This window comes from Talpa occidentalis, unplaced genomic scaffold, assembly GCF_014898055.3.
Source record: "Talpa occidentalis isolate TD23 unplaced genomic scaffold, MPIMG_talOcc4v2.1 talOcc4.4, whole genome shotgun sequence".
Taxonomy (NCBI): Eukaryota; Metazoa; Chordata; class Mammalia; order Eulipotyphla; family Talpidae; genus Talpa; species Talpa occidentalis.
The window spans coordinates 145,496,313-145,521,474 of record NW_023604295.1 but is presented as its reverse complement, the minus strand read 5'-3'; the positions used below and the strand labels follow the sequence as shown (position 1 = coordinate 145,521,474).

The 25,162-nt window shown below is 48.1% G+C and overlaps 1 protein-coding gene across 1 annotated transcript in view; it reads right to left on the bottom strand.

Moving 5' to 3' along the window:
• Positions 1-25,162, bottom strand: part of MSRA (methionine sulfoxide reductase A) — a 243,706-nt gene that overhangs the window by 114,184 nt on the left and 104,360 nt on the right. Inside the window, exons 2-3 of the mRNA XM_037526539.2 lie at positions 24,309-24,377; positions 5,909-6,028 (exon numbers count right to left, since the gene is read on the bottom strand). Of these exons, the coding sequence (XP_037382436.2) occupies positions 5,909-6,028; positions 24,309-24,377 (189 nt within the window). The remainder of the gene's footprint in view (positions 1-5,908; positions 6,029-24,308; positions 24,378-25,162) is intronic.

Here is a 25,162-nt window from a genome sequence, read left to right as displayed (position 1 = left end):
GCCAGTGCTGGCGGCAGGTTTTCCGTGGTGCTGGGTGCCCGAGTTCCACATTCTCTTTCAGGCGTCGCGATGCGGTGCCACTTGGCTGTATGTATTTCTAAAGGCCTTGAATAGACTAATAAACATGGAATTGTTCTGAACATCTGTAAGATACGAAAAGATAACCCAGTGAATGAACATCCTGGGTTTTCTTGCCAGCAATGGGGTTGTTTGTCCTTAGGCTAATGCACGGAAATTAACCCAGAATGCTTCTCCACGGCAGAATGTCTTTTCATATTTTCATCTGTATAGTCGTTATTATAAAATGTAGGACTAATTCTCTATCTAATTCTCCATCAGGGTATTCAGGGCGCTGAATAGCTCAATTACTTCTAAAATCCACGTAGTAAAGCAGCAGCAGCCAGTTTATCAACTGGCTTTTGTCACACTTTTGGGGAATGTGTGTGTGTGTGTGTATGCACACGTGTGCGTGTATAAGTGTGTAAAGAGAAAGCCAGGGTCAGCACAACTCTTTAAAACAAACGTGAAAGACCAAGCTTCCACGTGACCTAGGAAAAGGGCTCGGAAGGCAGCCACCAGCACCACAGCCCATCGCCCCTGGCACCCAGAGCGGGTGGCACAGGACACAGCCCCAGCGAATGCCGCACCAGCGTAATCGAGAAAGCCAAAGCCGGCATGAAACGTAGGCTCCGCGTGGCTCTCCCGTCCCGGGCTCCATGGGTTACCGGCGCCAGGCTCACCCTGAGCCCCAAATGTCCCAATCGTGGGTGGAAATGAATTTTAGGAACAGAACAGCGGCCCCTAAGACTCAAGGACAGCCCAATACACCTGGCAGGGACAGGGCCAAGCAGGGGCCGTGGGAGAGGCTCCCGCACCGCCCAGCTCCCCAGCCGCACTGCAGTTCCAGGGGCGGGAGCCGGGTGGGCAGGCCTGGGCGAGGCCGGTTTCCCAGCCTTTGAGGTCCAGGTTCTGTGTTAACTGACACAGGAAGGAAGTTTAAGTGCCTGTTACAGGAAAATGTTCACATTTAAAACAACTTTAAGTGAATGGGTGGGCATGCAAGGAGTATGCGTTTCTGGGGAAATGTAAGGAAGCAACAAGTGTCCTCACCCATATGATCTAGCCTTTGACTCTCAGCTTTAAAGGCCAAAGTCTTCCTCTAAAAAGCCATTTTTATCATTTAATTCAACCCAAGGTTAAATCAATTTGGATAGAATGACCCATGCAGACTAAACTCATAATAGACTGAGAGCTGCATCCCAGCTGGCATCGAATTGAATCTGGAATGAGTATCAGAACTGTCTGGCTGACCAGTTTGTTCTCATTGCAATTTCTTCCTGTAACTCTTCTCTGCAGCACAAAAGAACTTTCTACAGAGCCTGGATCAGACGAGAGGAGTTAGTGATAAAAACATAATGGTGTCAGGCTCTGGCATCATGGGGTCATGGTGTCTGCCCAACAGCTCAGCCCTCCCAAGGCTACCCACAGGGCTCCAGCAGGATTCCCTCACCCAGGCTGGCCTGACCAAGGTCCTGTCTTTTTCCTTTTCAGCACACCAGGCATCCATCGGGTTCCTCCTCATTCCTGCAGGCCCAGAAGGCTGGCTCTCTCTAAGTGACTGCCACACCTGCTCTGATGCGACACAGCTTGTCTAAGCCTCGTGCTCCCAGAGGCAACTTCATTGCAAATTCTTGAGGGATGGTTGCCCCTGCTGTCTTTGATGTGTGCAGGCTCGGTCCAGTTAGGCCACCCAGCCTGCAGCCGACCTACTGGAGAGCCACTGACAAGTGTTCTGCGCGCGTGTCAGTCTACTCAGCCGTGAGTCACCGTGGGGTGACCTCTCCTGGCTGCTGCTGGATGCAGCCCATCTTCGGACACACCAGCTCCCCAGGCCAGCTCAGGTTTCAGAATCAACAGCTTTTACAAATCGAGGCAGAGATTCCTATGCATCCTGTCTGGACACACACCTGCTTTTACACTCACACATACACTCATGCTCACTCAGCTCCTGAGGCTGTGCACACCCACTCACAAACAGGCATGGCAAAGTAGAGTCTGTGGTTGTGTTGCACTGTCTTGTAAACACCCAGCTGTGTGCCGGCTCAGCGCCCTGGGAGTGCTGGCATCCAAAAGCACCTGCTAGATGGGGGCAGGGAGTGGTCAAGCAACCCTGTGGGGTTTGAGACCCCTCCTGAGAGCTACCCTGTCATTCCAGCACCTGCCCCAAGAGGTCAAATGGTGCCTTCGCTCAAATGTGTGTGGCCCCTGGCACACAACCCAAGCCTCTCCGCAAGGACGGGGAGAAGGAAGGAAGTTCTTACAAACACCCCCTGGTCGTGGACCATCTTATAAACTTTATTACAATCACGAGAATAAGCAATTTTGAAATTAATGCCAATATGGAACACAGACTAGCATTTCCCTCACACAAAATCCTCAGCAGTTATAAGCCACCTCAGTGGAGCCTGGGTTTATCTCTTTCGCTAGTCAGACCCCCCAGGCTGCACATGTTGGACAAGGCTTCGAGCACCCAAGGCCTCAGCAGGGAGGCCTCGCCAGTATAACCTCCTTGCTGGCTCCCTCCTCTCCTTGGTCAAAACTCCTTAATTAGCTGCTTGCCATAATTACTCTAGCAGGGGACCTTGTTTGTTCTCTTTCCCCGCTACTCCCAGGGATCTGAGGGCCCTACCACTTCTGGGCCAGAGGGACCTTCTATCAGCTTCTCTTGCCTTTTTGTTTTTCCCTTTCATGATCAGAACAACAGAGGGGGGAAAAAAAAAAAGCCTGGGGAAAGAAATCATCTCTCCTTCTGTGTCTGGGTAAGGCTCTATAACTATCTTTTTCCAATCAGGACCGAGTTTCCATGACAACCACGCTGCCGATGCCACCGCTGCCTTAGCAGGTAGCGTGCACATCAAACAGAGAATTCCTCGCCAGCCCCGTGGCGTCTGCACTCCCACTGCCGCAGGCCCCGTACGCCGCCCTGTGCGCGCGCTGTGTCTGAAAAGGGTTTTGTCCTTTATCCTTCTAAGCAGCAGAAAGACCAAAAAATAAATTGCTAGGTGCTTTCCCTACAGTAATCACTAGAAAGCACATCAACATATTGAAAAATCCAGCAGGGGCAGACATGGAAGGGAATGCGCGGCTTGGAGGGACGTGTGTCTGCGCCATGGGAGAAAAGCCGCTGTGACACAGCCGGCAGCCGGCACCTTGGTCATGGGGAACCCTTGGCAGGCCTTGGAGCCAGCACTATGGAGCATGGGGCTCCCGCGGTGGCAGCCCCAGGAAGTTACATCGCCTCTCTGAGCCTCAACTCTCTGTCTTGAAGATTAGATGGGAAAAAAGCAAAGGCACAAAAAGAGCTCATCACAGTGTGGCACATAGTAGGACTGCAACAGGGCAGCAGTCACTGTGAGGGTGAAGAGCTAAGCTGAAGGAACACAGGCGCTCAAGCAGCCGTGGCTCTAAGTGACGCTGCCATCTTGCCGTGAGGTAGAAAGGACTGGCAGTAGATATTTGGAGGTTTTCTTAGCACCCTTTTCTCTTACGCTATTAAGCTATGTCTGCAATTATAGGAAGGAATCTCTTCATTCCCATTCCTGAGACTTAAGAGGATACACCTGGGCAATCTCTAGGGTTCATGTGAATCTCTCTATTTATAGCTCTGCATAAGCATTTGTTTAATTTTGAAACAGAAGCAATGGAAAAATGGATTAACCATTAAAGTGTTCACTTGTCCACATTCTCAACACGATCAGAATATTCCAATTCTCCTCCAGAGGCAAGAAAAATAAGAATGTACCTATTTTTGTGATATTTTCATTGTTGCATAGCTCAAATTTCATTTCAAAGTCAAAATCTGCACTGTAGCAAGCACATGGAGGTGCTCCTTGTTGCGCAAGCTCACAGGGCCCAGTAGCCACCCCGATGCAATGCCCTCAGTGACTGCCAGGCCTGACACACACAACACCCACTCAGGTCTTTCCTCAAAGAGAGAAAACTGTTCTGGTATTGTTAAAATTCCTTCAATAGTCGACTACATGTCTAGATAAACTTTATTAAGAGTTCTTAAGATGGTGAATAAAATATTCTTTTTAAAATGTGTTTTACCGTTTGGATGGTCCTCAAAAAATTAAAAATAGAACTATCATACAATCCAACACCCTCCTTCTGGATATGCATGCAAAGGAAATAAAAACAGGATCTCAAAGAGCTACCGCACCCATGTTCACTGCAGCACGATTCACAATAGCCAAGGCAGCGACCCAAGAGGTCCTCGACGGATGAGTGGGAAGAGAAATTGTGTGTTTGTGTGTGTATTTGTGTGTGTAACTGATTATTATGCAGCCTTAAAAGTGAAGGAAATTCTGCCATTTACCACCACGAGGATGAAACTGGAGGACATTATACTAAGTGAAATTAGACAAAGAAAAGAAACTGTTGCCTGATCTCACTTACATGTGGAATCTAAAAAAATCAAAATCAGTGAAGCAGAGAGCAGAATGGTGAGTATCAGGTGAGGGGGAGTGGGGAGGTATGAACTACTTCTCAAAATCTAATGTCCACTATGGTGACAATAATTAATAGGACTGTATCTTATACTTGAAATTTACTACACCAGCAGATTGCAGGTTTGATCCCACCAAAAAAAAAAAAAAAAAGTATCAAAGAGATAGAAGAGTGAATTAGTTTGACTGTGGTCACCCTGGCCTATATACACCAAAACACTATATTATATCTCAAATTTACATATTTTTTATTTTTAAAAAGTTTTTTTAAGAAAACAAAAAAGTGTATCTTAAATGCTACCTGATCTGGTAGCAAAGCAAAGGAAATCCTTGAAGCCCAGAAACAAAAAACACATCAGAAAGGGTGTCTGATATTGAAGCTAGAATTTGCTCTGGCAGCAAATGCACCCGCCTGCCCTGCAAACCTCGGGCTGAGGTCTAGGCAAATTCCTCTCTGTGAAGGGGCAGACGGTGGGCACTTAGATGTTGCAGGCCCAAGTGTCTCCTTTGTGACCAATGGACTCTACCACTGCAGCGTGAGAGAATTCACTGAAAATCACACATTAATGGGCACAGCTGTGTTTGAATAAAACTATATTTACATAAGCAGGTACTGGGTAGGACTTAGCCTGGCGGCCAAAGTGTTCCAATCCCTTCATTATAGCCCAGATCTTAATGTGTTTCTCTCAAGAAAATAGTTTGGTGCATGACACACTTGTCCCACAGGGCAGACTGTTACAGGAATGGTCCCAGTTTCTTCACACCTCCCTAGACATCTGTCATTGGAGAGTCCACATTGACTCTGGACCAGACCATATGACTTGCTCTGGCCAGGAGGACAGTAGTAAGACACAGACAGAGACTAGAAAGGCTTGAGCAGAATGGATCTTGACCTCTGCTGCTGGTCCTGGGGTCTCTGCATCCGCCATGGTGCACACTGGCCTAGGTCAGTGTGCTGCAGACACGTGGCTCCTCATCCCCAGCATCCCAGCCAACAGCAAGCATTATCCAACAACCAACTGCCCAGCATGAGTCAAGCCATTCTAGAACATCTGGCTCCCAGCTGTCTGGAGTACCTGAGCCCAACAAGACCAGCAAAAGAACCGCCAAGGTGAGGCCAGCGTAAGTGGCTGATCTACAGACCCATAGCAGATAAACAACTGTTTTAGTGATTAAGTTTAGGGGTGATTGTTCTGAAGCAAAAGCTAAAGGACACATTCCTTGGGAAGCTTATTATCTTCTAAAAATTCGGCCAACAAGTATATTTACATAAATGAAAAAGAGAAGCCTAAGGGGGCACAGAAAGTTCTATTTCCATTCCAAAGATCCTGGGGCTCCTGGCAGCAGGGACAAGTCCTTCCTTGTCCTCCCAGTAGCTCTACTGAGCAAATTCTTCCTACCTGAGCACACTTCTTTATAAGTAGGGTTGGCAGTGTAGCCTCCAGCAAAACCAACTTGAGTTGAATAGACTCCTTTTAGGGTCCAGAATTTCCTCTCGGCTCCCCAGAAGCAGCCCATTCCTAGGAGAAACATGAGACACTGATTAGACCTTTGTCGAAGCAAGATGATCGCTGCAAAGCAGGAGTCCCGCTGCGCCGGGGAAGAGAAACCGCGCCTGTCATTTGGCAATCAAAAATGGCCGAGATTTTATATTCTATTAAAGAAGGAAGAATGAAACAAGTTTTAGGTTATTTGCACAGCACATGTCTTTGCTGTCTTTGTGAAAAACCTTAGAAAACCTCAAATTTGCACGGCATTTGTAAAGCCCCGCCTTGCTAGGTAACAGAGGGAAGGCTCACGGAGGTGGTGATTGCCACGCTGGATTCATCGCGGAGCCGACAGAACAGAATAATTTGTATTAAGAATAGAGATTTATTTAATGATCAGCTCCCTGGTCATGCTTTTAAAATTTTTTTTAAGAAAGTAAGTTTCTACTAAATTATGGATTTAAATGGAAAACACATCGCAGATTGGTGCAGCATTCAACTAACAATTTCACGTGTGTTCCGTTCTTTTAGCATGTGAAGTCACTACAAAGTTAGACGTGACGAGCGCCTGCCCGCTGCAACAACACCTTTGTGAGTCCCGGGGTCATGAAGAAAGCAGACAGAGAAGGGGCGAGCGGGCGGCGCGCTCAGCAACACCAGCTGCGTTCCTTCCACCCCTTCACACACGGCTCCTCTCAGCAGTTCCTGGGCTCCTGTGACTGCAGGATGGAAAAGAAGACCCAGGGATACACGCACCTCCACACGCTGAAGGCGCCATGGCACAGTCTCCTGGGCATCCTTGCTTTCTACCAAGAGTTTCTAAACTGGCCACCTGGCTATTCTGTGGCCAGTTTCCACATGGAAACAGGACGACGGCTGCGCCCACGTTTTATGCCGTCACCCGTCAGTAAGATCGAGGACAGAACGACAGTTAGCAAATTAATAGATGCCTCCACCTTCTACAGTCGCTAGGTTGTTGGAGTGGATGACGGTGCTGAGAGGAAAATGAGAAGTTTTCTGAAATACTTGACATTTCACTATTCTACTGGAAAAATTCTGAGCAACAATAACCAAAAAGCATTATACATTATACAAAAATATATTTGCTCAAATATGAGGGGAAATACACCAATCAAAAATAGGCTAACAGCTCAAAACATTATAGAGCCAAATAACGAAACCTAACGCAGTAAAACATCATTGTGATGACAACGCAACTTGTAAATATACATCTATGACTATATCACGTTACTTAGGGAAAACACAATTCTATGTGTATTTTTTTACAACTACAAAAAAAATTCATACCAAAATAGACTAGGAGGAGATAGACAAAGTTCTAACTATGATTGTATTACAGTGCAGAAAGTACTGGAATATTTTCTCACTTTTCAAGTCTGTGTGTAATAGGGTCACGTCTTTAAAATATGAAAAAATACAAACACGTTGTTAAAGGAAAACAAAAATTTCTAAAAAAAAAAAACCCCATAAGCCAATGCAATCATTGAGCTATATTCCCTTCGATACCACTTCTTTGTTTACAAGTGAATGGCTTACTGCAACTTAATATAAATAAGTATTTATTGAGTATGTATGAAATTGAGTATCCTCTAGTCTCTGGAATAAAGATCCATTGTTAATTTAATGTCACTGCATTCCTGCAATGTAGGGATTTTATTAGCCAGAGTTCGCCACAAGAACAGAACCATGCAGAAATGCCCTCACAGGCGCATCCAGAACAACGCCTCACAGCTCTCTGGGCATCCCTTAGCCCGTGAAGGGGATACACAAAACTACCCGTCACCCATCGATAATGGACTTGCTGGACAAGAAAGGGTGAAAAGCCAGCTGTCAGCTCTACTGAACAGAAAAGGCCCCCAAGACATCCAGGCGCTGCACCGGGAGTCAAGGCGGCCAGGGGGTGGGGTGGGGCGGCTCCAGCCCCTGGAGTGCGGAAGTTCAGTGACCGGTGAGTGAGGTTATTTTTGGGCCGCAGGGAACTAGCAGGGCCGACGCTGGCTCCTTACATAGGCTGAGTCCCGCTCAGAGGGCCTCGCTCTTCAGACCATCATCCTCATGGTACAGATTTTCAAACTTTAAACTGATCTTGGCTAAACCAAACAAATAATTTGCTGGAAGTAGAGAGATAAGTAATTCCCTTCTGATGTTTAGCAGAGATTCTGAACAGACCCTGATGGAGAGAAGATGGCCGGGCTCCACCTGCGCAAAGACACAGACCTGGTACACAGCACATGTCAAAAGTTCTGGAAAGGCGCTTGACTAGCAGTTGTTATAAGAATAAAACTCCTCCTTGAAGCATTCTCTTATTCTGAGTATGTGTGGGTGTGCGCACGTGCGTGCACACATGTGGGTGTGTGTGCAAAGAAAACAGACTTATTTATGGCAGAATTTCTCAGAACTTATAAGAGTCCAGTAATCAAAATGGATATCATCAAAGACACAGCAGCCGCTATTTCCTTTAAATTATTTTTTAGCCTTTTATTATCAAATAAAACACAGACACAGGAAAGCCACACAAGGCAGAGGCATCCTCAGTGCATCATTCCTGGGTGGACGCCCCGGTACACACCACCTGTGTCAGACCAGAGCTTTGCCATATGCCCTAGAAATCCCCCATTTCACACACACTCACAACCCCTTCCTTATCCCCAAAGTAACCGCTGTCTGACTTTTCAAATAATCATTTGTTTGTGTTTTTTTTTTTATATCTTTATGAGTCAAGCATTCATCCTGATACTATAAGTTGGTCTTGCTCATCTTTTCAAATTTGGTCCTTAAGTTCTTTCGATCTGTTGCTCTCCCCTCTTTTCCATTTATTTACTGATGAACATGAGTCACATGACCTGCTATTGCCCATAATCTAGATTTTGTTAACTGCCTTCTGTGGCACATTTTGATGTCTTCCTCTAGATGCAGTATTTGCTGCAAATTTGCAGCTCAATATAATCAGATTCCAGTCTCTGGCAAAACCATAGGTAGCAGAATGTCCATTTTTTAGCTTATTTTTTAGTGTTATCAAAATATTATTGACATGATATCATGAGAACCTAAGGTGTACAATGTAACAATCTGACACACATATATATTGCCAAAGTATCGCCACCACCTTAAGATTTCTAAACAGTTTCATCACCTCACAATTACTTTTTTTCCCTAAGAACATTTAAGATATCCTCTCATCAAATTTCAAGTATGTAATACAATTTTATTAACTGTACTCACCACACCGAGTATCATAATCCAAAACTTACTCCTCTTGTAAGCAGAAGTTTGTCCAATGCTTTTGACCAACACCCGCCCGTACAGATGCTTAAGTTTTTATTTGTGGCTCAACTTCTCGATCTTTTCCTTTGTAATTTGCGCTCTTTGCGCATCTGGCATGAGAAGTCCTTCCTTACATTAAGGTTGTAAAGATAATATCGTATATGTGAAGAAGTGTTGGTTTGTTCTTCATTTAACATTGTGACTCCATCTGCAAATGATTTTTTGCATGAGGTAGGAATTCAAATTAAATTTTTGTCTCTATGGGTAAGCATGTATCCAAAATAAATTCTTATTTACCAAATAATCCATCTTTTCTCCATTTCATTCTTCTATTCCTGCACACTAAACATACTGTTTATCATTCATTTACCAGCAAATATTTATAGAGTGTCTACTATGTGCCAAGAAGCGCTCTACTTCTTGTGCCTACTATGTGCCAAGTACCTATACTTGGGATTCACAGTGGACAGACCGAAGAGCTGAACCTTTCGTAAGTGCTTACACCCCAGCAGTGAAAGAACTTTTTTATTGGTAAGCAATAAAAACAAGAAATAAGTAGATGGTATAGCAAGTTAAAAGGTGAAAAGAGTTATTTAAAGAAAAGAAAAACAGGGTCAAAGAGACCAAGAGTGTCGGGGAGGGGTCCAGCATGGACCGCAAAGAGATGGAAACTTCAAACAAAGCCTTGAAGGCGGTGAGGAGGTGGCCTGATCTGGGGTGTGGGGAACACTACAGGGAACAAGGCACTGCAGGGAAGGAGCGGGTGTTGCCCCACACTCCTCAGGGGTCTCTCAGGCGAGCCAAGCAGTCAAAGTGATATAAAAGAGATTAGTGGGAAAATGGGGAACCCACATCATTGTGGATTTCCCTGCGACTGAGAGGCACAGTGCAGGGGGGATGCGTATCCTGAGCTAAGGAATGGGGTTCAAGGACAGAGAAGGGGGACTCACGTAAACCAGAGCAGACGTTCTAGGGTTACATGCTTCCCTTCCATAGAGTGTTCTCTAACAGTAAGGTTATTTCTGATAAAAATCCTAATTCTGGGTCAAATCCCCAATTTTCATTCAACATAGTTAGGGAGTGGAGAACTTTCCTGTGAGCTGGCCTTGACTGACCCCAGCTCAAAATAACCCACAGCGCCTTGGAGGCAGCTCCGCACACTGGCAGGGCCGCGCCGCGCCGCGCTGGAGCCTGCGCAGCTGCAGGGACAGAAAGGGCAGGTGTGGCCTGAGGGGCGCAAGCAAAGGAAGCGGTGGGACCCGGATCAGTGAGCCAGATCGCGGGGGCCAAGGGTGGCGAGGACTCGCCGTCCGGTGAAATGGACAGCCGTCGTGGAGTTTGGAGCTGGACAGGGATGACGTGATTTAGGGTTTACAAGCGGCCCCCGGCTGTCCTCTGCTGAGAGCAGGCTGCAGCAGCCGGAGGCAGGCGCAGAGGGGGCAGGTAATATGCGGCACAGGGACAGGTGGTGGAGACGGGGTGGTGGAGAGCAGGGAAAGTGAGGGTCAGAGTTTCCACAGAGGGTGAAGAGAGAGACAAAGGATTTCAGGGCTTAAGAGAAAAGAGAGCGTCAGGATCGACTCCAAGGTTGGGGGCTTGCGCGGGGAACACTGGAGGTGGAGCCGATTTGTAGGGAAAGATCCGGGTGGCAATCACTGGAGCTTTAATGCAGCACAGTATCCAGCAGAGCACGTCTTCTTGTCTTGTTCAAAAGTTGGTTTGCTATTCTCGGTATATCGCTACTCCCAATTTTGTATAGTATCAGCTTGTCACATTCTATAAAACACCCGGTAAGCTTTTGCTTACAATTACATCGAACTTAGAGATTAACTGGAAAACACCATGTCCTATTAATCACACTGAGTCTTTTCATCAACGACGGTAATACAGCTGCCCATTTATTCAGGCTCTTTACTGCCGCATTATAATTTTCTACACAACGGCTTGCATATTTGTGTTACATATGGTTCTCTGTAGCCTAAGATTTGTGTTGCTACTGTAAACGCTGTATTTTCTACTGCGGCATTAATGCTTATAGTTGGGAGATAAAAGCATAATTGATTTTAGTATGCTTTCCATATAGTCACAAAACTTAGAAAAATTTCTTATTGGTTCTAATGGTGTGTCTCCCAGGTTCTTTTTGATTTCCTATGCAGAGAATCATATTTTGTACAAATGACAGTTTTATAGCTCCCTGTCCAATTATTATTCTCGGTGCACTGCCTCGTTTTACTGCAGGGGCTAGGCCCTCCCACACAATGCTGTTGACAGGGGTGATGGTGGGCGTCCTCGTCTCACCCCCACTGAAGGGAGAGTGCTCCAGTAGGCGTGTGGCCTGTTCTGGGTTTTCGGTAGACAGCTCTCCCCAGGTTAGGAAAGTTTCCTGCCATCTCTCGTTTGTAAAGAGCTTTTCATTATGCATGAGCTTTGAATTTTAACATTTGAATTTGAGATGACCATATGGCTCCCCCCTTTAGTGTCTTAAAGTCATGTATTAATTTACAGATTTTTCTGAATCATCCTTCAATAAATCTTAGCTACTCGTAACGCATCTGAATACTAAAGAATTACTTTTGCTGGTATCTTCCATTTTTTTCGTTACTGTTCATCAGAGCATTTCTCATGGTTTTATTTTCTTGTTCTGTCTTGTCCAGAATGAGCACCAAAGATGCATCGGCCTCTTAAAGTGGACTGGCTAGCTTTTCTTCTCCGCCTCTGCAGCAGCACTACCTTACAAAAGGATTATTTCTTCCCTGAAGTTAAAAAAAAAAGTTTTCGAACTCCCAGCACCTGTGTCGCTACAGCGAAGGGGCAGACTGCGATGGTTTCATTGCTATTCATTCCCTCAGGCTGGCTTCTGCGCGGAGGCTTCCACTGCACTACAAACCTTGGCTTTCACGCATCCTCTGGATTGTCTTTTTGTTCACTACCTCTGCTCCTGCTTTACTATTACCTTACTATTACAAAGGTGCGTTCACCTTTGTTCTGTTTCTTTCCTATTTTCTGGATGCAAAACCCTGACCTTACTCATTCTCAGGTGTTCTTTTCTGATAAACACATTTAAGTCTGCCCATTCACCTCGAAGTTTTGCTTTCGCGACACCCCACATATTCAGCTATGTAGTAGCTTCCTTGTCATCCTTTTCTGAACATTTTATAACTTCCATTTTTATTTCCCTTTTAATCCACAAATAATTGGGGGTGTACATTTTAGGTCTCAAATACATGTGCTGTTCATTATTCTATCTTTTGTTTTGATTTCCAATTTCACTGTCTTGTGCTTAGAGAATGTGGCTTTCTCAAATTTGTTGAGGCTTATTCTGTGACCCGCTACCAGATCCCTGGGGCATGAGAGGAATCTTTTATAAAACAGAATCTGAGAGTTTCTTAAAAGAATATTTTATCCTAGGGTGATATTGATGCCAGCAGTCTACAGACTGGGCTCCGGAAGTCAGGGATTCAAAGGATTCAAAAAAGAATTCACCGCTATTCTCAAACTTCCGAAAAGCACCTTCTTGCAATAGAAATAAAGTTTGGCATTAAAGGGAAAGAGACTCAAACTAATACCATAATTTAAGCACCTAAGAGATTAAAGAACATAACAAAATAACACCCGTACCCTGATCAGATGTTTTTCAAACTATCATTAAAAATCATTACTTGGCGTGAACTTTCCCACAGCCCTGCTGATTTTATTTTCACTTGTTTGGATTTACTCCCTGCCTTTCTAGTCCAACTTTTTTTCTGTCATTTCTCATGATTATTTGTGATTATGGGCTCTTTTATATTTGTGGGAATTACTCTATTTTCCCTAAGATTTCTGGCCCTCCGCTGAAACCTTCAGAAAGAACTTTAGAGAAACTTCAAAGTTCCCTAAAGCCCTTTGTCCAACCACTTCAACCGCAACTTTTGATCTCATTAGTCAAGTTCTGTGACTGTTAAAAGGATTTTTTTCTAAAAATAAGTGAGAGGCAGACCACCACTGCCTTGGCACTCTCGAGAGACAGCCTTACTCTTCTGCGTCTGTGCCCTCCTGGAGTCCCCCGCTCAACTGGGGAGGGCATGAGCACATCCCATTCCCCAGGCACACGGACACCCCACTCCCCAAATCTGCCCGCTAGGGGTGTTGCTGCTTAACAAAACCTCAGACAACAGATGGGGCAGGAAGGGGGTCACGGGGAGGCCGCCAGGTGCTCCCTTGGCATTTTATCCAAATGCTGCCCTCTTCCAGCTCTGTTCCCCCCAGTAGACTCACACAGAACACAGCCATGTCCATAGGGCTTTCGGGGGCTCCCTCCAATACTGGGGTCCTAGATAGTCGGACAGGAGAGCAAGCGTGACAGCAGCCACTTCTGAGCCTGCCCGCTTTCTCCCAGCTCACTGACGTTGTGACGGTTCAAGGCCCCAAAATCACTTTGCTGGCTGCAAGTTTCGTGCTCACACTTTCCTCTTTCACACTTTCAGAGCAGTCCCTCCCCACCCGGTTCAAACCATCTGTGCTGGCCACCTAGGGAGCCTCTGGAAAGAGGCACCTTTCCAGTCCCTGCTGGGTGCCCCCGGCCTGGACAGCTCCCTGATGCCTTATCTTCGCTGAATCTGAAACCTGACTGGCCAACCAAGCCAGCCTCCCCTTGTGCTGTCTCCACTGGCTTGAAGGGCATCAACATTTCCCTAGATCCTTCACAGGGAAGCGGGAGCCACCCTTGTTTCTCCCTTGGCTCCTCTCAGCTCCCCCAGCTCCTGGTCCTGCCCCATCTCCGGCTCCTGTCACCGCCTTGGTTCAGGAGGGCACCCCAAGACCCCACACTCTTGAGGGGTCTCCTGTCTCAGCCTGCCTCTCGACACCCTCTTCACGCTGCCTTCGGTCCATCTTCACCTCAGACACCTGCATTGGCAAAGGGCCGTCATCGCTCCTCCTAAGACCACGAATAGGTCATATGCAAGAATCTTAAAAGCACCAATATCTTTGAATCCTGTGATTTGATAAACAAGTTCTAAGGAAACTATTTTGATTGACAAACACTGATTTTTCAGTAATGTTTCTGGCAGCATTATTTATAGTAATAAAAAATTTGAAACAACCTTAATATTCAGTATTAGATAAAGGATTTAATAAAGGATGGTTCACCCATAATTTGGGAATTACACGTGCATTTTTCTAAGATTATTAACTGCATGGGAAGGACTCCAAATATAAACGTGAAGAAAAAGGGGATATTGAATGGTGTGAAGAACTTGTGTATACGTTTTGAAAAACAGACTCAAGTGGACTAGGCCAGTGGTGCCTCTTGTCTCTGAGTAGGATTATAGGTGATTTTCATTTTCTTCTTTACGCTTCCCAGCAGTTTCTAAATTTCTACAAGAAGCATGAATTCTGGCATAATCAAAAGGATTTCTAATGTGGCTGGATAGTGACAGATCATCTAGAAGAAAATGCAGTGAAATGATGGAATAATGGTCACCTCTTTTGGTTTTTATGTATTTTCCAAATTTCCTATAATGCATGTGTCACTTTAGAGCCAACAAAATTAAGCAGCTGCTGAAGTGCTAACAGCCATACTCTCCATCAGCCAAACCAGGACCCTCCATTCCCTTATCAACCCCCTCCCCAGGCCACCGCAGGTGATTATCCTACTATCTGTTCAGGCCGGCCTCCCCTGCTAAACCTCCGCCTGTGGAAACCCTGTCCATCTACCCCAAATTATTACCTCCTCTTTTAAGTCTTTCCAGAATGCCACTCGCACATAAAATTTCTCTTCTTGGAACCTCAAAGCCCATCCAAGACCTCTTGGCTCGGGCATTTACACCTTCCTCCCTGTGCCACAAGAACCTCAGGCTGAGGAGCCGGGGACTGTGGGCCAAGGGTGGTTTTGCCAGGTTTGCTTCCCTCACTTCAAGGGCTGCACCGCCTCCAGGTTCTTCCCAGAGGCCAACATTTGGTTGCTCTCCAGTCCCTTAGGACAACTGCATTTTTTAAAAAATATTTTTGTCCAGAGATAAAATTATTTTCAGCTGGAGGCTCAGAAACTCCTTCAAGTTCAGCAGCCAAGTTGGGGTTTAAACCTAAACGTGGCTGAAGACAAACCTCTGACTATCCGTCCCGACAGTACGTAAAGGTGGCAGGGGAAGAGATGAAGGCAAATGCTGATTTACCTCGCCGATATATCTCACCTTCAGTGTGGATTTCCTGTCATAAACCCCCCACCATGTGCCTTTGGTGGGTGCGCCAGTCCATACCCTGAGCCCGTCAGGGGGCATCTGGAGGGCCTCCGGACTACTCCATGCACGGGAACAGGCATGGATGGAAGCCATGGGCGTCCACGTGATACTGTGTGGTTTGAGTCACTCGACTCCACCAACAAGGCAGAAGGGCTGGAGGGCGGCACAGCAGTGATGCCCGAACACGCCACAAAGGATTTTCACTTGTGTTTAGCTGCCTGTCATTCAAAGGGCCACTGAAATTCTTAATATCCAGACATGGAAAGTATTCTAAAACTATAAAGATAGAGCATGTGAGAAAGTTCCACAAGCTTTTTCAATTTTCATTAATTCAAGATACTGTATGTTTCAGATCACAGTATTAGAGTAGGCGGTAAAAGCCTCCTAAATGGTATTCCTGCTTCTCACTAGCCAAAAAGTCACATTATGTCACTTTTCTGCCCAAAATAGTCTAAAGGCGTCTCACAGCGTGTGAAATAAAAGTCCAAGTCCCCACAGTTACCCACAGACCCCCACGATGGCGCTCCCCCACGGTCTCTGACCTCAGTCACTGCTCCTCCCACCCTTGCTTATTGCACTTCGCCAGGCATGTCCTGCCTCGGGGCCTTTGCACTTGCTGTCTTCCCGCGCAGGATGCTGCCTCCACATTTCTCTGTATGACAACCTCCCTCATCTCCCAGCCCCTGCTATTGTGCTATTGCCTGTCATTTCACCAGAGCCTTCCTTATTTTAAATTGAAAAAAACAAACAACCTGGTATTGCCTGTTTTTTCCTGCTTTATTTTAATCCACGGAATTTAGCACAATGTGCCATCCCTGACCACGTATTTTCAGCACCGATCATATTTTCTGTCCTAATGCACTGTTTGTCTCCTGGTACAAAAAATAAACAACTTGATGAATAAGTGAATAAGTTGTTTCTGTGTTAGACCTAGTTCTACCCTTAACTAGTTAGTGAGTATTCTGTCCCTGAAAAATTCCCTCAGACTCACTGAGCCTCAGTTTTCCATCTCAGCTTTAAATAGAACAAATGAAACAAGTACTTCTCAGCATGGAGCTCACAGGCCACATCAGCTGAATTCCACATCCTGGGGCTTCAGTGATGACACTGCCAGTGACTCCTGGAAAAGTGAACCCACACTGTTTTATTTGCCTTAAAAAAACCTATACACTCTATTGGACCTAAGAAATTTCAATTGTAGGAATTATTTTTCTACACAGCATCCTTCCAAAAGAAAAATTTGAGCCAACTGACAAAACAACATACATGAGATAATTAAAAAAATAAAATGAGATGAAATAAGTGGGTCAGTGGATACTCTGCTCCTCAAATCCCCAGAAGCTTGGGGTGAGAAGTGCAGGTCCTCTGACCTACTCTGACTGTGGCATAGGAGGCAGAGAGAGAGGGACATGCCCTCTGAAGTCCGCCTCCTGCGCGCCTTGGGCTCATGCACAGGATGCAGCCAGACAGGGAAAGGTCACAGAGCCGCCAGCTGTGGTCGTCACGGGGGCCGCGGGGCTGGGAGGGGCACTGCTGGGCTGCTTGTCACTCTTGTCCTTTCACTATCTTGGAAGAGCTCCATGTCCAGAGCAGGCCGACCCCAGCGCCCAGGCACTGTCAGCAGTTCGGCACGTGCCCTGCCCCGTCCCCTGGAGGGCCAGCACAGCTGGGTGGTGCTCCTGGGCCCAGCTCTGCCTGGGACAGGGCCTTCTGCAGCAGACAAGGTGTCTGTCTACTGTCATTATATTTTCAAGCATTTGACCAAATGCTTGCAAATTTCAGCCATTTGGTTGACGCCCACGTGAGAATGGTCATTCCATCAAATGAATGAGGTTCCACCACTTGTTAAGTGGCCTCTGACTTGAGCAGCTGGACTCCTCTCGGCCTTGCACTCGTGAACACGTCGCCCCTGCTCAGAGACACGGAGCAAAGGGTGCATGTGGGGGAACGAAGCTGCTTTCCATAGCAGACTGGACACCACGGGGACCACACAGGCGATAAAGGGAAGCTTCTCTTGATAGAAATATTCTCGTTCATGAGTAAAGGCAGACGCTAGATTAGAATATCGCCATCCTGCAGCTGCCAATAAAACAACAGCGCCCCGTGACAGCCATCGGGGGCTGCTGGCTTCGCCCACAGAGGAGCAGTGTGATGGCCGTGACTCTCCTCACGCTGCCCACTCTAGGGGTGCGGTCGGCGGGACTGCTGACCGTCATGTTGCGAGTTAGACGGTGTTCCCCTACAAGCACCCTGAGTCAAGGGGGAGGTTATGAACTGAATGGAAGGGGCTGAAGTTGGGGTCACTGGCCTGAAGCCAAGCTGGCCTTGACCAGGGAAGAAGGGTGCCTCCGTGGAACAGCTCCCCTGTGAGCACCCCGTCCTGCTAGACCTACCAGGCCCTGTCCTCAGCTCGTCTGGTCACAGCCCGACGGCCCCCCGTGAAGTAACTATTCCCCCCTCAGTGCATAGTGAGGACCGGGGCTGGGAACACCCAGTCACACGCAGGTGAGCTGCCGGCAAAGACCCCTGCGACTTCCAGAGGACGCCCCACGGCTTCTGGGCAGGGTGGGCTTACTTTCTTGCTCTCCCAGCCTCCCAAATGGTTGGGTGACGGATTCGTGGTCTCTAAGCAAGTGTCACTTTGTCACACATCATTCGATTCACTCCTTCCGGCAATGAGTTCAGTTCCGTCCTCCGAAGGCAGACGTCCCACGCACTCTAGTGTATTCCCCTCGCTGCCTCACCCCCGGGGGCCTCTCTGACTCTATTCTGACCTCCCTGGACCAGGCCCAGGACGCCATGGTCCAGTCCGTGCCACACAAACCAGAGGGGATTTTCGACACAGGCTGGAAAAGGCCTCTTTCTCCCCGCCGGCCCCCCAGCCGTGACCTCTCCACTTAAAGGGAAAGTGACGCTTGAGATCACCCCACACATGAGATACCAAATCACCAAGCGCTGCCCCTTCGAGGTGCTTCACATTTCCACGGGAGGAAGGCCTATTTTTGCTCCCCCAAGTGCCTCCTCATTTAAGAAGTTTGCACCAGTTAGCAGCCTGCTGTTCTAACGGGCTTGTGAATTTAGATTGTTTAGTTAATTATAAACACATTTCCAAGTCATCCTTCCTGGCCTCTTTCCTAGAATGAGTGGCTGTCACTCCACAGCTCACAGAATGGTCTTCAGTAGCGCTCAGTCAAGGTTCAGGGAGAAATACGCCACACCGGGATTTGATTATTTACCAACATAATGTTGGACCCGGGCCAATGAGACACCAATCTATCTCCTCTGAAGTCTGACATATTGCTGCTGCTTTCTCTGCTGTTTTCTTGGCTGGCAGACAAAATAACTGCAGCCGCTTCAAAAATCACCCCCAATGTAACTTGAGGGGGAGAGTCTTCAGATGGACCCGCTTGGCACCCCCTGACCTCCTCCTCCTTTGGGGGCATCTGAGCCCCACTCCGGGATCCGTCCTGGTCTCAGCTATTCTAGAAGGAGCGAGTGGATCCTGGGCCCGGGGAGATATCAGCCCATTGCCAGGCCCCAGCAGAGCCCTGGGAGAGCCAGCACCCCAGCCCCGAGTGGCGGCGTTCACAGAGCCGCTGCCTCCGCTGTACGGAGTGTGACGATGACCCTGAGGACCCCCCGAGGGGTCTGCTGGGGCTCCGGTGCCAACTCCTGACCAGGACAGTGACTCACGGCCGGGCCTCACCTCTCCCCACTCAGCCTGACGTGGGGTTCAAGTGACATGATCAAAGAATTTTGTGTGACGGTGATTTTATTTTTTTTAAAAAAAAAAGGTTTAACATTCTGAGACAAAAGAGATGCTCATTAATTGGGACGAAAGGCTCTTGAAGGCCGTTGCACCCCATTTCTCCACTGGTGGGGAATGACCCCCAGTGTTGGATCCGCATATGTCTCTGTACCCCTGGCCAGTGCTGGGCGAGCACACGCATGTCTCCTTTTCTTGTCGAAGCGCCACGGACCAGGCTTTCTAAATGTGAGTTCACTGTTCCTTTCAAGTCCCTCCTAAGAACACAACAGTATTCACTGGGCATCACCTACGGTCCTGCAGTCGCTGGGGGTGCGCTCATTACCAACGCGCGTAGTCTAGCCTCGCACTGCACGTTTTCATTCATTCACTTCATGTGATCTGCCTACGTTCATTATTTTGTACCCAACTTCATTTTATTTCTCAATTTCAACTTTTTCCAATGAGTCTTTGCTATTCACGGCACAATATCCTAGGATAAACATTCTCATGATAGGGCCACATCATATCTCAGTTGCCCGAAATCTTGTGTTTATACGTCAAGATTTTTAACATAATTTTTAACAGCACCATTTTCATTCTTGAGAAGTATCCCAGTTAGAATGATACATTTTCTGGTCAAGGAGCATACCTTAAACGTTTACCAAAAATTGTATTTCATATTTCTAAGTTATACCTGAAAATCCCAGCCCCAACATCTGCACACTTGTCAGCTAACAAGCTTTCCTTTTATTTTGAAAGAATTCAGCTTGACTATGGAGAATTTTCAATAAAATGAATAGTTGCTCTCTGCATGGACGGTGGGGCCAGCACCACGGGGACTTAAGTTAGGTTACCTGGGGCGGCCGAGAACCTTCCTACCAGGCCAGCACATCAGCAAATGCAAAGTGGCCATGCTCACACCCATGACCGTGCTCCCCAGACGCAAGCATATTTCTTTCATACTTGGGTGCCTCTGCTTCTCTGTCTCTGGAAAAGCACAGTAATGTCCTCTGTGGGCCTCTTCCGGACAAGGAGAAGCCACCAGGAGCTGAGCCTGATCCCATCATGACCAATGTCCAGGAGGCAGAGGACAGGAGGGCAAGGCCGAGGCTAATGCACTGTGGTTACAGAGCAACAAGAAAAGCTCAGCGCAACCGAGGGGTCATGACAGAAAATCGGGAAAAGCAAACATCTTGGTTAAAAATAACCTGTGAAGATTCTACACCAGAAACAGCTTCTAAAGAACCATCCACATATTCCGTGCTGACTTGCTAGAATAACACCCTCAGTTTTCCCAAGGAGGTGGGCCCTGTCCCGAATGCCCAGTGGTGGACCAATGGCCATTTTCAGAGTGGACCCAATGGTCGAGCTTCTATTTAATCTGCGCTCATCTGTAAGGTGCCTTCAATGGCGAAGCACAGGCCACGGAGCTGGACACGGGGGCGTGGTCTTGGCATCCACATCATGCCCTCCTGAGCTGAAGGCCGGACCCGGGGGAGCAGGAAGGGCAATGCTGCTCTGCTGAACTCGCAGCCACGTGGATGGGCGCCCTTCCGCACGTTATTACATGCCACAGCATCAGTACAGGCGGCGGCAAATAGCAGAGCTGTGGCCGCACACGGCGTCGCCCGGCGAAGGCTGTGTCACCTGAACCCTCCAGAGCACCCCGCAATTGCACAGAAATTCAAAAATCAATTTGCTAATGGGCTTGGCTGGAGATCACTCTTTAGTGCTCGGATCCAGCTGAAAGGCATTTTGGAATCCACCAGTCTCTCCCCGGGCCTCTTCAATCAGTGCCAAGAGTCGGGGGGCATTGTAAAAAGACTGTGGACTCCACAGTCAGTGAGACTTGGGCTCCAGTTATAGCTGCGCCCTCTCACTGACTCAGGATCAGTCACGCGCCTCTCTGAGAAACGGGCTTCCTCATCCACCAGCCTGGCGGAGGCCGGGAGGGCGCAAAGGCCCAACCAGCGTCAGAGGCGCTATACTTAGTTTGACCTTTTCAGTGCAGCTATAAATGGCCCGGAGTGAGAAGCCGCCCCCCAAACCATCGGCTCCCTCGCTCCACGTAAGCCACATGGACAAGCAAGATCAAGTGAGAACAGTTTTCAAAACATCAATATAAAACGCTTCATATACTCTACCACAATAGGGGCCTTAATTTAAGCATCTGGAAGAACTAAACTGTTGTAGTGTAAGAATTCGTGAGTGTCAAAGCTTTTCTAGTTCATGATGTGTACAAGTTTGTGCATGTGGAACTCACGCACATGACTCACCTCTTGAGCCCACACCCCAACTTGGCCATTCACGGTGGGCAGGAGCCAGGCCCAGGCTGGAAGGTGCTCAGAGCCCGAGAGCCCCCTCATCCCACAGTGGGGAGAACTGGGGCTCGGGGGACTTGCTTGTCCACAGTCAGGCCGGGATAGCCTTGGCTCAGTACGGGCAGCGGTGAGGCCACTGTCAACCATGCCTGTGACCAAAGCCACAGGCGCCGGCCACAGAGCACTAGAAGCCGATCACCACGGCCATGTGGCCGGCTGGGTCCTGGAGCCACACGCCTCTGCCCACAGAGGAGCCTGCTGGGACAGGGCAGTCTCCTTTCACATTGGCAAATTGATGTGGGGCCTGGTTTCCAGCATGTCTGGGGGTTAATAAATCTGAAAGACCGAGAACAACCATCAAGGGACACTTTGGACACAGGTGAGACATGTGCCTCCCATGGCAAGACTGTGGACCTCAAATAAATAAGCCCTGATTTCACCCGCAAGAAGGGTTTATTCAGGAACAACACCAAATGATTTGGAAAGAGGTCTGGGGAGAACCTCACACAGGTCATAAGGACAGAGGGACAGAGAGAAGGTTCTTTCAGAGAGGTGAGAGGGGCTGCCTGCGGGAAGAGGCCAGCTTCACCCTGGCTAGGCTGCTGCTGGGGTGGGGGGCGGCTCTCCTGGCCACCCCCACAGGGCTGTTCTGGGGACACTGCAGAGCCTGCCTCTCCAGCTGGATCTGCAGGTGCCAGGGCACCTCCCCAGCCTCCCCACCTCAGGGTTGTTCATTTTCACAAGACGCTGCTCGGCCTACGATGGAGACATTAACTGAACACAGTTCCTAATCGGAATGTCAACAAATCAAATATTGAGCACGTTTTTAGTGGCCATCATGCTTTTTTCTAGGAAAATCAGATTCTTCATTTAATGTTCTGAGCACAGAATGTTTAAACACTGACCAGTGATTAGCCCAAATGGACCAAGATTTGCAAGCACCTCAGCAGAATTAGGTCCCCTGTTTCATGACTCCAACTATTTATCACCGTCAGTGACGAACCTTGGTTCCACCCACCGTCACCCCCTTATCCAAGGTTTCGCTTTGCACCGTTTCAGTTGCCCATGGTCAACCGTGGTCCGAATATGTGACAATCAATAAGGTATCCTAAGAGAGAGAGGCCACGTTCACGTAACTTTTATTACTGTAGATTGTTATAGTTTTTCTGTTTTTTTATTAGTTATTGTTGCTAATCTCTTCCTGGGCCTAATTCAGGAAGTGACCTTTATTGTAGGTGTGTATGGACAAGAACGAAGTGTACACAGGGCGTGGGACTGTCCTTAGTTTTAGGCATCCTGGGGGTCTAGGATCTACCCCTCCCCAATAAAAATAAGGGCCTACTCCATGGAGTTAAGGAGACATTCTGTCCTGAATAAAATGATTTAGAGACAGTTGTCCTGAGGCCGATTTCAGGCTCTAAGATGCTGCAATGCTTAAAGCAGCTTTACATCAAGAGCCCCAAGGGAGACACCCTTCAAGGCCAGGGTCAGGTGGAAGCTGGAGGAGAAATGAAGTCAGGGAACCTTAGGTGTGTAGGGCTGAGGGGAAGGAACTGGGGCTCTGCTGGAGACCAGCGAGGCAGAGCGGTGTGGAGAAAGGCAGGAGGGGGCGGGCGGGGCGAGCCGGCAGAGAGCGCCATCTGCACAGGTACCCTGGGGAAGCGTGGCCACCTCAGATGCGGAAGTGAGGGCACACTCGTGTAGAAATGACCACACAAAGCAGCTCTTATAGCCACAGCCCCCCGCGGCCACTCACAGTGGCCTCCCAAGGGGCTCCTGCCAGGGCTGCAGGTCCTGCTTTGTGAATCACTTGAACTGGGGGTAATTTTTTAATCAAAGGACCCGAGGTTTGGAAATTTACAGGGAAGTTCTGTTCAGTTATATAACTGGATCAGCAGATACACAGGGGTTAGATTTTATTCTGTTTAAAACATGTTAGTTGAGGGGCCTCCCTGGTGGCGCAGCGGTTGAGCGCTGGGTTGCGAAGCTGCCCTCGGTCTCCACGGCGCCGGTTCGATCCCCGGCTGCTCCACGGCCACCAGAGGAGGGTCCCACATGGCGCGCAGACCTCTCCTGCCGCCCGCTGCTCCCCTCAGCAGTGTCCTTCGGTCCTTCTGCCTGCTCTGCTCCCCGCTCTGGCTCTGGTGAATTCTCTCACCCTCCCGCGCTTCTGACTGTACCCAGTGCTTGTATAAACAAAACAAACAAATAAATAAATAAATAAAACATGCCTCTATAAAAAATAAATAAATAAAATAAAACATGTTAGTTGATGTTTTCTCCCCAGGGATGTGCTCAGGAAGAGAAATGGGCCCTTCCATTGGACTGGTGTGTGGGATAACAGTTCAAAACTCATTGAACCCCAGTCTTTAAGGAAGATATCGGGGGGAAATCCCTCCTAGGATAGGAAAAGTCAAACCCTGCATGACCAGGTTAATTGAGTGTGGACGTAAGAAATAGCAAATACTCAGCCTGACGTCCGGTTTGCCCCCTGCGAAAAGCAAGCATGCTAAACTCTACAGAATCAGTTTTCTGACCCCAGAAACACCAAGAATTTGATAGGTTTTGGGGGGTGCTTTTTTTTTTTCTTTTTTGGTTTTGTTTTGTTTCTGGCTGCAGTGACTTGTAAATATCTAGAAGAGCCCAGATTTTGAAGCCCCTGAGGACACTTGCTGAAACTCAGAAATTTGGCACCGGCCTTTGAACACAATTTGGGTTTTCTTTCAAAGCTGATATCTTACCAAATAGAGCCATCTGCGTTCCCTCTGGGAAAGGTTCGACTGTTCTGTTGCCATTGACATGATGTTTGGCTAGAGAAAAAAAAGAGAGAGAGAAAGAAAGAAAGGCAAGTTAAGTGTAAAGTTCTACACACATACTAACACATGTCATTAAATGTGTCAAAGAGCCTGGTTGTTATTTTTAGTTAGAAGTGGCACCAGCTTCCCCCTTAAGAGCGTTTCATTATTATGCTTTTATTCTCAGTTGGAAGAGCCTAGAGGAGGTCTCTTGTTTGACACTGCCCCAGCCTGCAGCGCCTTCTGCCGCCGCCGAGCCAGCTGCCTGAGCAGGGACCCCTGCGCCTGGCCAGGCCCTGGGGAGCAAGGGGACCCCCCGCTGCAGGCAGAGTGGCGGTGACCTGCCCTGGAGGACCCGATGATCAGCTCAGCGGCCAGGTCAGGAGAGCGGGCTGGTAGGACATGGGAACAGCGGGGAGTTTCCAAAACCAGAATGTCAGGCCACGCGGCTTCCCGCAATCTTCCACTATCCCTAGGGCCAAGGGCGCTGGGCTGGCAAGGCCGCGTGGACGGCCCCTGGCTTCCCGGTGGGCCTCGCCCACCCAGCCCCTGCATCCTTCCCGCCCCAGTGCAGACTTAGAAATGAAAGGGACCAGGATCCAACTCCGCAGCATCGACTTGTTCCCACAACCTCCAAGCTGTGGCCAGGAGGAGGCTACCGAGCATGGTCCGCCTAGGTTCTTCTTCACCCCCAGTGTTCCAAGGGGAGCACCGCCGCCACCTCGGAGCGCGCCTTTCTTGATTTAGTGGGTCCCCTTAGCTGCACTCAGTTCTGGCAAAGGGCTCAACACTAAACCCAG